General features: G+C 43.2%; 1 protein-coding gene across 1 annotated transcript; it reads left to right on the top strand.

The window, feature by feature from the left end:
• Positions 1-255: 255 nt before the first annotated feature.
• On the top strand, positions 256-11459 carry LOC118357931 (E3 ubiquitin-protein ligase NEURL3-like). Its single transcript, XM_035735237.2, has 4 exons — positions 256-422; positions 6987-7487; positions 7618-7803; positions 8489-11459. Exons 1-4 carry the CDS (start codon positions 392-394, stop codon positions 8656-8658), a joined length of 888 nt encoding a protein of 295 aa, XP_035591130.1. The 5' UTR covers positions 256-391; the 3' UTR covers positions 8659-11459.
• Positions 11460-11769: the final 310 nt, after the last annotated feature.

Here is an 11769-nt window from a genome sequence, read left to right as displayed (position 1 = left end):
AGATATCATAAAATGTAAAATGGTGTTGCATAAAACAAATAAAAAAATCCACAATTTTAGTACAATAACTAACGCGTAGTAATCATATGATAGATTTTATTTTTGACTTGACATGACTCAGTAGAGTCAAGTGAGTGTTAGCACCAGAAGAATTAAGCAACATCCGTTGTTAGAACGTAGATATTTTCCAGAGAACTGTCCCTCCCCTTAGCCACCTGCTTTCTCTTTCCTTATGTGATGAGTTATGATCTGTGTTTAAACTACAGGCACATGTGCAGACTGAGAGGAGTATAAAAACAGCAAACACTCTCACCATCTTAGAACTATACTCAACCTATTGTAGGTGTATGTACTATAGATTGCAGAGCATACGAAGAGCAACCTGTAAAAGATGGTGAGGGAGATGGTCAGCAGAAGCCTGGGTAAGGATGGCCTCTTATTGATGATGACAACTGTGTTGTAATTGTTATAGGAGGAAAATGTTATCGCTATATGTACATTTTCATAGATACAGACCTATCACTTATATTATAATGGTCTCATGTTGATTTTTATATCTACAAACATTAGTAGTACAATATATACACTACCGTTCAAAAGTTTGGGGACACTTAGAAATGTCCTTGTTTTTTAAAGAAAATAGTTTTTTTTTCTCCATTAACATAACAACAAATTGATCAGAAATACAGTGTAGACATTGTTACTGTTGTAAATGACTATTGTAGCTGGAAACGGCTGATTTTCAATGGAATATCTATATAGGCGTGCAGAGTCCCATTATCAGCAACCATGCCCTGTGTTCTAATGGCTTATTGAGTTAGCTAATCCAAGTTGATCATTTTAAAAGGCTAATTGATCATTAGAAAACCCTTTTGCAATTATGTTAGCACAGCTGAAAACTGTTGTGCTGATTAATGACGCAAAAAGATGGTTGTGATCAAACAAAACTGACAAGGAATGTATGTCTGAAGTGACTGAGAATGAAATTGAAACTGCTTTACTGAAAGACATAAAGACACAAAAAAATTGCCTTCTTTAGACTAGTTGAGTATCAGCATTTGTGGGTTCGATTACAGGCTCAAAATAACCAGAAACAAATACCTTTCTTCTGAAACTTGTCATTCTATTCTTGTCAGGCTATTCCATGAGATCTTCAGTTTCTTGGCAATTTCTCACATGGAATAGCCTTCATTTCGCAGATCAAGAATAGACTGATGAGTTTCAGAAGAAAGTAATTTGTTTCTGACCATGTTGAGCCTGTAATCAAACCTACAAATGCTGATGCTCCAGATACTCAACTAGTCTAAAGAATGCCAGTTTTATTGCTTCTTTAATCAGACTAACATGACTGCAAAAGGGTTTTTGAATAACCCTTACCCTAACCCTAACCCCTTTAAAATGATCAACTTGGATTAGCTAACACAACATGCCATTAGAACACAGGAGTGATGGTTGCTGATAATGGGCCTCTGTACGCCTACAGTATGTAGATTTTCCATAAAAGAATCTGCCGTTTCTTGCAACAATAGTTATTTACAACATTAACAATGTCTGCACTGTATTTCTGATCAATTTGATGTTATTTTAATGGACAACAAAATGTGCTTTTCATTCAAAAACAAGGACATTTCTAAGTGATCCAAAACTTTTGAATGGTAGTGTATATATGTATATATAAATTCATCAAAAAAAGAAACGTCCCTTTTTCAGGACCCTGTCTTTCAAAGATAATATGTAAAAATCCAAATAACTTCACAGATCTTCATTGTAAAGGGTTTAAATGCTGTTTCCCATGCTTGTTCAATGAACCATAAACAATTAATGAACATGCACCTGTGTAACGGTCATTAAGACACTAACAGCTTACAGACGGTAGGCAATTAAGGTCACAGTTATGAAAACTTAGGACACTAAAGAGGCCTTTCTACTGACTCTGAAAAACACCAAAAGAAAGATGCCCAGGGTCCCTGCTCATCTGCGTGAATATGCCTTAGGCATGCTGCAAGGAGGCATGAGGACTGCAGATGTGGCCAGGGAAATAAATTGCAATGTCCGTACTGTGAGATGCCTAAGACAGCGCTACAGGGAGACAGGACAGACAGCTGATCGTCCTCTCAGTGGCAGACCACATGTAACAACACCTGCACTGGATTGGTACATCTGAACATCACACCTGTGGGACAGGTACAGGATGGCAACAACAACTGCCAGAATTACACCAGGAACGCACAAACCCTCCATCAGTGCTCAGACTGTCCGCAATAGGCTGAGAGAGGCTGGACTGAGGGCTTGTAGGCCTGTTGTAAGGCAGGTCCTCACCAGACATCATTGGCAACAACGTTGCCTATGGGCACAAACCCACCGTCGCTGGACAAGACAGGACTGGCAAAAGGTGCTCTTCACTGACGAGTCGCGGTTTTGTCTCACCAGGGGTGATGGTTGGATTCGCATTTATCGTCGAATGAATGAGCGTTACACCGAGGCCTGCACTCTGGAGCGGGATCGATTTGGAAGTGGAGGGTCCGTCATGGTCATAGCATCATTGGACTGAGCTTGTTGTCATTGCAAGCAATCTCAATGCAGTGCGTTTAAGGGAAGACTTCCTCCTCCCTCATGTGGTACCCTTCCTGCAGGCTCATCCTGACATGACCCTCCAGCATGACAATGCCACCAGCCATACTGCTCGTTCTGTGCATGATTTCCTGCAAGACAGGAATGTCAGTGTTCTGCCATGGTCAGCGAAGAGCCCGGATCTTAATCCGATTGAGCATGTCTGGGACCTGTTGGATCGGATGGTGAGGGCTAGGCCCATACCCCCCAGAAATGTCCGGGAACTTGCAGGTGCCTTGGTGGAAGAGTGGGGTAACATCTCACAGCAAGAACTGGCAAACCTGGTGCAGTCCATGAGGAGGAGATGCACTGCAGTACTTAATGCAGCTGGTGGCCACACACGAGACACCGACTGTTACTTCTAATTTTGACCCCTCTTTGTTCAGGGACACATTATTACATTTCTGTTAGTCACGTGTCTGTGGAACTTGTTCAGTTTATGTCTCAGTTGTTGAATCTTCTTATGTTCATACAAATATTTACACGTTAAGTTTGCTGAAAATGAACACAGTTGACAGTGAGAGGACACTTATTTTTTTGCTGAGTTTATTTCTAAGTAGATCAGAAAAGCTTTCTTCTGCAGTTCTGAAACCGCTCAAAGATTTTGTATTTTTCCTTCAATTAATCATACACATATTCGTCAAGGGATTCCGGTAGGCACAGAAGACAGTACAGCCAAGTAGCTATGTCCGGCGCCGACAGAGATGGCCGCCTCGCTTCGCGTTCCTAGGAAACTATGCAGTTTTTTGTTTTTTTTTACGTGTTATTTCTTACATTAGTACCCCAGGTCATATTAGGTTTCATTACATACAGTCGAGAAGAACTACTGAATATAAGATCAGCATCAACTCACCATCAGTACGACCAAGAATATGATTTTCGCAAAGTGGATCCTGTGTTCTGCCTTTCAACCAGGACAACGGAATGGATCCCAGCCGGCGACCCAAAAAAACGACTCCGTAAAAGAGGGAAACGAGGCGGTCTTCTGGTCAGACTCCGGAGACGGGCACATCGTGCACCACTCCCTAGCATTCTTCTCGCCAATGTCCAGTCTCTTGACAACAAGGTTGATGAACGTTCTTTGCTTCACGGAAACATGGCTCACTTGAGAGACGCTATCGGAGGCGGTGCAGCCAGCGGGTTTCTCCACGCATCGTACAGACAGAAACAAACATCTTTCTGGTAAGAAGAGGGGCGGGGGCGTATGCCTTATGGCTAACGAGACGTGGTGTGATCACAGAAACATACAGGAACTCAAATCCTTCTGTTCACCTGATTTAGATTTCCTCACAATCAAATGTCAACCACATTATCTACCAAGAGAATTCTCTTAGATTATAATCACAGCCGTATATATTCCCCCCCCCCCAAGCAGACACATCGATGGCTCTGAACGAACTTTATTTGACTCTTTGCAAACTGGAATCCATACATCCTGAGGCTGCATTCATTGTAGCTGGGGATTTTAACAAGGCTAATCTGAAAACAAGACTCCCTAAATTGTATCAGCATATTGATTGCGCAACCAAGGCTGGAAAAACCTTGGATCATTGTTATTCTAACTTCCGCGACGCATATAAGGCCCTGCCCCGCCCTCCTTTCGGGAAAAGCTGACCACGACTCCATTTAGCTGATCCCTGCCTACAGACAGAAACTAAAACAAGAAGCTCCCACGCTGAGGTCTGTCCAACGCTGGTCCGACCAAGCTGATTCCACACTCCAAGACTGCTGGTAACATGACCGAATACAAACAGTGCAGCTATTCCCTCCGCAAGGCTATCAAACAAGCTAAGCGTCAGTATAGAGACAAAGTAGAATCTCAATTCAACGGCTCAGACACAAGAGGTATGTGGCAGGGTCTACAGTCAATCACGGACTACAAGAAGAAAACCAGCCCAGTCACGGACCAGGATGTCTTGCTCCCAGGCAGACTAAATAACTTTTTTTACCCGCTTTGAGGACAATACAGTGCCACTGACACGGCCTGCAACGAAAACATGCGGACTCTCCTTCACTGCAGCCGAGGTGAGTAAAAGATTTAAACGTGTTAACCCTCGCAAGGCTGCAGGCCCAGACAGCATCCCCAGCCGCGCCCTCAGAGCATGCACAGACCAGCTAGCCGGTGTGTTTACGGACATATTCAATCAATCCCTATACCAGTCTGCTGTTCCCACATGCTTCAAGAGGGCCACCATTGTTCCTGTTCCCAAGAAAGCTAAGGTAACTGAGCTAAACGACTACCGCCCCGTAATACTCACTTCCGTCATCATGAAGTGCTTTGAGAGACTAGTCAAGGACCATATCACCTCCACCCTACCTGACACCCTAGACCCACTCCAATTTGCTTACCGCCCAAATAGGTCCACAGACGATGCAATCTCAACCACACTGCACACTGCCCTAACCCATCTGGACAAGAGGAATACCTATGTGAGAATGCTGTTCATCGACTACAGCTCGGCATTCAACACCATAGTACCCTCCAAGCTCGTCATCAAGCTCTAGACCCTGGGTCTCGACCCCGCCCTGTGCAACTGGGTACTGGACTTCCTGACGGGCCGCCCCCAGGTGGTGAGGGAAGGCAACAACATCTCCACCCCGCTGATCCTCAACACTGGGGCCCCACAAGGGTGCGTTCTGAGCCCTCTCCTGTACTCCCTGTTCATCCACGACTGCGTGGCCACACACGCCTCCAACTCAATCATCAAGTTTGCGGACGACACAACAGTGGTAGGCTTGATTACCAACAACGACGAGACGGCCTACAGGGAGGAGGTGAGGGCCCTCGGAGTGTGGTGTCAGGAAAATAACCTCACACTCAACGTCAACAAAACTAAGGAGATGATTGTGGACTTCAGGAAACAGCAGAGGAACACCCCTATCCACATCGATGGAACAGTAGTGGAGAGGGTAGTAAGTTTTAAGTTCCTCGGCATACACATCACAGACAAACTGAATTGGTCCACTCACACAGACAGCATCGTGAAGAAGGCGCAGCAGCGCTCTTCAACCTTCAACCTCAGGAGGCTGAAGAAATTTGGCTTGTCACCAAAAGCACTCACAAACTTCTACAGATGCACAATCGAGAGCATCCTGGCGGGCTGTATCACCGCCTGGTACGGCAACTGCTCCGCCCACAACCGTAAGGCTCTCCAGAGGGTAGTGAGGTCTGCACAACGCATCACCGGGGGCAAACTTCCTGCCCTCCAGGACACCTACACCACCCGATGTTACAGGAAGGCCATAAAGATCATCAAGGACAACAACCACCCGAGCCACTGCCTGTTCACTCCGCTATCATCCAGAAGGCGAGGTCAGTACAGCTGCATCAAAGCTGGGACCGAGAGACTGAAAAACAGCTTCTATCTCAAGGCCATCAGACAGTTAAACAGCCACCAATAACATTGAGTGGCTGTGCCAACACACTGACTCAACTCCAGCCACTTTAATAATGGGAATTGATGGGAAATGATATCAAATATATCACTAGCCACTTTAAACAATGGTACCTGAGCCAGTAATTCACAGCACTGACATACTGTACATGGCCAGTTACATATGGCTGTGCAAATCTTTAACAGATTTGACTTCCTTTCTGAGAGGACAGTAGAATAAGAGATTGTGTGGCAACCAGTCATCTATTCAGTTGATTGGCTAAGTATTTTATTTTATTGCTTTTTTGGCATGACTAGCAATTTAATTTACTACTGACAAAAGATCTGCTTTCCAAAGGCTTGTCTGATCTGGGTTGAAAGGAGGGTTAGGTAATTATTAATGTAATATTCAATCACAACTTATGTTTTGTTGAATAATGACATTGAAACAAATTAAGACATATGTTGTAATGGGGGCCAAAATCAGATAACTTGCTGAGTGCATTGTAAACGAGTATGTGATGTGAACAAGCCTCTTCCTTAACCAGGTTACTCTCCTGTATTTATGTATCTATGTCTATACCTATAACTGCCTTTCCTGCTGGCAGTTTCAATGCAAAACTCAAAGGATCCACCCTGTACTAGTTAGCTAATAACACTCATCTAATTTTTTATTTTAGAAGTAACATTTAGTATTGATTATTGTTATCATGAGCCACAATACACTTTGGAATGTCACCAGATATCAATAGAGATTTAAAGTTACTGAATACGAAACATGTTGTCATTCAGATCCCTTGACTAGACTTCTTTATACTGATCTACTTTGTTGGCACAATTTTTATTTATTTCAGTAAAGCAGTTTCAGTTTCATTCTCAGTCACCTTCAGACATACGTTCTTTGTTAGTTTTGTTTGATCACAACCATCTTTTTTTATCATGACTGAGGTACTGTAGCATTCCAATGATTAACTGTAGTTGCTCTTTTTTAATCTCCTTTAGAGTCTGAGCCAGCACACATTTGTGGACCCCACTGCCTGGGCCCCTTGACCTTCCATAAGGAGGTGATGGGTGCCTTGGTGAGCCTGAGCCAGGGGGCCAGGCGGGCAGACAGGACTGGGGTCACCTTCAGACACGGCCTGGTTTTCAGCAGCCGCCCGGTACGGCCCCAGGAGAGGGTGCGTCTGCGAGTGGAGTTGTGCAAGCTGACCTGGCTTGGAGCCATGCGTGTGGGCTTCACCAATGTGCTTCCTATTGCCAGAGCCCTGCCGTCCCTGGCCATCCCAGACCTCACAGACCTCCCTGGCCACTGGGCCGCTCCTGTGCCTGAAACTTGCTGCCTGCCAGGCTCAGAGCTGGAGTTTTGGGTCTCCCATGGCGGTCGAATGTATTTCAGGAATGCCAACAGACGAAAACACAAACTGCTGAACGGAGTGGACCTCAGCCGTCCCCTGTGGGCCATGATTGACGTTTATGGGCAGACCTGCTCTGTGCTCTTACTGGGTAAGTTCAGAAATCAATGGAACATGTATGAATGAACAGTGCAGTCTGACCTAATTTGATTTCTTGGTTTGAAATGATGTCCATCTGTCAGTGTCAGTGACAGATCCACAAATCTGGTTATTTCTTGTAGGGTCGGAGAAGAAAGAGTTTTTGGGGACTCGAAAGTCTTGTCCTGCTCCGCAACGGCATTCCTCCTGTTCTGCTCTTCAGAGACACACCTCACTCAATATTGAAAACTATGTGAATGTGAGACAGATTTGTGATTACATTCATGACAGCTATCTTCTTCCCCATCCAGCCAATAAGCAGACATCAGGTAAGCATCACAATTATACAATAAATTCCTGCTATCTTGTTATGGATATTTTTCTGAAAATGGTACTTCATTTGAGTATAATATCTTGATATTTAATCTAAGGTATTCTTGATTTAAAAAAAATAAATATATATGTTTCTATTGTCACATGCTTGGTAAACCTAACATTTTTACAAGTTAACATTTTACACACGTACTACTTGTGTAGCTTAACATTTACAGAAACATCTAAGCCACATTTGTTCAAGGACATAGATACAGTATATGTTAGCCTCACGTACTGTAGGACTCAGGGGCATCTATTGGGTATGGCAGAGTATGGCGGTTGCCATACCTTAGCTCTCAACACCAACAATTTCAATCCCCATTAAAAGGCAAATGCAGTTTAGTGGTATCAGTGGGCTGGCTTTGAATTAAGCCACAGCAGCTAAGGTGATAATGGCTGGAGACAGTTTAGCTAGTTTTTGCAGTTCTCCAAATAGTATTTTAAGAGTTTTGAAATTGTGTAGAAGTGCAGTAAATGAGCCTTAACCTTTTTTTTCAGCCCTGTAACTTTGCCATATCCTAGGTTTAGCAGAAATGACACCCGGATCAACCTTATGGACACAACAACACTAGCCACCCTGAGCCAAGTCCCACTTGACCTTATAGGTCATGTAACTGAGCGTATCTCATTTGATTGCAGACTGTGAGAGCGTGGAGGACTGTGCGGTGTGTATGAGCCAGAAGGCTTGTATCAGCCTGCAGTGTGGCCACCAGTGCCTGTGTCTCCAGTGTGCCATCAGAGTGATCCAGGAGTTTGGAAACTGCCCTCTGTGTCGCCAGAACATCAAGAGCTTCCTGCAAACTAAATGACCCAGTAGGACCGACCCCAATTACTCGATTGTTTGGTCATTAGGCTGTTGGTCGACAGAGATTGTTTTAGTCGAGCAGTATCAAATATATATATTTGTATATATTTGCGCCCATCTCAGTGACTTAAACCATTGAGGAGGCCTAGACTAAAATGTATGTTTGATTATGTTTGATTAGAAAATGTGGTCGGAGGCTCCATATGGAGGGTGTGACACAATTGTGGAGCCTCCAGAGGCATGCAGAGGCCATATCGAGCTCTGTAACGCATCGCCATGTGCCTCCCAAAAATGTTTAACAATGTGGAGGGCTCTGTATAATTCAGCATTGATATGATTGGTTGATGGTAGGTGGGGCGGTACATCCTGTATAAACATAAACTCACTTCCTTGACAACAGCTCTGCACTCCTCTGTGAAGGGCAATAAGTATTAATACCCTGACTTCCAATGAGGCCATTCCTGCCATGACTTTTGCTGAGGCCGTATAACCATAAATGTCTGATTGACCATGCGCCCAGATGCACAATGCACTGCTCTCTTCAGAATGTGCTCTCCCTGACAATTTGTGCCAGTGGCCATTTTAGCATGTAAATCTTGGTGGGGCAAGCTCCCCCAAAACATATTGGGATGCATGCCAGCAAAGCCACTACACAACACTAAACAATACATTAATTGCACTTCAACATTGACAAACGGTGCCCACAAACTGCTATGGCCTACACAAAACTGTCCCCACAGCAGTCCCAACAGCAGTACCAACACCTGACCACAACACCACTGGCCATCAGCGGAGCCTTGTCTGGCAGCAAAACACATCATTCAAGACTCATTTACTGCCTTTAAAAAAAATTATCTATTATGGCTGATTTTCTTAAACAAATGTGTTTTTTACTAACAATTGAGATGTACAAACTATGGTATAAGGGGACGGCGAGCGGATATGAGGCAAATCCATAATTCCGATTAAGACATGAATGAGCGAGCTAGGATGGACGTAGTCAATTTAACTATTTGTTCTGCACTTTCGAAATGTACAGCAACAGAATTGAAAACATGGGCCGTTCTTACAGTATACTCCCTGTACACCTGTCAGTTGGCATGAAGGATCGGGAGGCAGACGCAGGAATGCGTAATCGTTTTTTTTTTATTGTACCCAAATTACGGCGTGCCGTGTAAAGGCACGGGGACGAAGACCAAACAAACACTATACAAAAACACAGGGTTGAAACCCAAACAAAAGAGCGAGGAGTACCTTGAACAAATGCGCACAATGATTAACACACAGGATGAGAACTGTAATCATCTGCACAATCCACAATGGCACGAAAGCCAAAACACACAGCACAGGTACTCACACGCACCAACGGGAATAGTAACAATAATCGACCCTCCAAATGGAAACCAAAGGACACATATATACAAATGCTAATCAGTGGAAATAGGGGACAGGTGTTCCGGAGGGATCCGTGACAACACCAAGTCAGAACCGTAGGATAAATAAAGGGGGCATATAAGCAGACAATGAAACCTCTTACAATATTCTATGATTACATTTCTCTAAAACAGGCTATAGGCTACATGTGCACCACCAAGTCAGAACAGTGGAAAAGGGACCAAATTATTAGGGTGAGGCACATTGGCTACTAACAGCTTACTACACAACATACAATCAGTATTACTTTCTTAACTACAGTATACATATCTCCCTGGCATATTGAGTCATTTATGCAGCAGCATACAAGACATTTTTGGACTCACCTTGTTGTACTGTGCTCAATTGAACAGGAAGGTGGTCCTTTGTGGCAAATTTTGTCATTCAACTTTTATAGATGTATATTTTAGCTGAACAGGTGGGGCTCAAAACAGCTGGGGCTCTGTGTGAATAGTTTGCTTTCAATTGTGACTTATTTTATATAAATAACCCATTACATATATCACCAGTAGTAAATGTACAGTTAATTCCTATCATTTAGACTCTAGAATGTTTGTTACATTGGTTACGGTCATTCATTTTAATGCATTTAACATTATTATTCCAGTCTTCCCATTATCATTGTCAGAATGGACACATTGTTTGCAGAGTGCACAACGTATGCTACACTTCTGAAAAATAACTTTTGTTTTTTTAATCCCATTTACAAGTTCTGTCAATTTAGTCATTGTATTTTGTTTGGAGCGCTCCTGTCAATGTTGAGTAAGGATGCATATGCATTGAAGTAGGCCTATATCTACTTGGCCTGTGCGCAAATGTAGGCATATAAATGTGCCCATTTAGGGATGAGATAGTATTTCTGATTGGCAAAATGTGAAGACTGTGCAAGGGACTGTCACTAGCGACTGTATGTTGCCATGCAGGTAATCATCCACATCTACCCAGTAACTCTGTGTTATCAGATGTCTTTGTAAAGAAATGTTATAATCAGAATTACAAACTCGGTGGGTCCAGCCCTGAAGGCTGACAGCTGTGGTATATCAGACCGTATACCACGGGTATTACAAAACATGTATTTTTACTGAGGCACCTCGGGGGGTTATGGTATATGGCCAATATACCATGGCTAAGGGCTGTGTCCAAATTACTAAAAAGGGATTACAGGATTTTTTTCAGAAGGATCTACACTATCTACTCCACATTTTGAAAGTGAAAGGAAACTGTAGATTTTTTAATTAAGAAAAAAGATCAAATTAAGATGTATTGATTGCGTATGTCTTCACACCCCAGAGCTAATACTTGGTGGAAGCATCTTTGTGTCACGTTGTTCGTAATAATGATGGTCGGACCAAGGCGCAGTGTATGTTGAGTTCCACATCATTTTAATGAATAAAGTGAAACTTAGCAATGACAAAAACAAATAAATAATAAACTAACAATGACCCGTGACTACAGAGATGTTATGTGCACTAACTCAAAACACATACATTCAAACAATATCCCATAACCCACAGGTGGAAAAATGCAACTTAAGTATGATCCCCAATTAAAGACAACGATTACCAGCTGCCTCTAATTGGGAATCATACACAAACCCCAACATAGAAAATGAAACCTAGAACCCCACATAGAAATAGTAAACTAGACTAAACCCCCTAGTCACGTCCTGACCTACTCTACC

This window comes from Oncorhynchus keta, chromosome 25 (genome assembly GCF_023373465.1).
Source record: "Oncorhynchus keta strain PuntledgeMale-10-30-2019 chromosome 25, Oket_V2, whole genome shotgun sequence".
NCBI classification, from domain to species: Eukaryota; Metazoa; Chordata; class Actinopteri; order Salmoniformes; family Salmonidae; genus Oncorhynchus; species Oncorhynchus keta.
The sequence above is the reverse complement of the archived record's forward strand: the minus strand, read 5'-3'. Positions and strand labels throughout refer to the sequence as shown.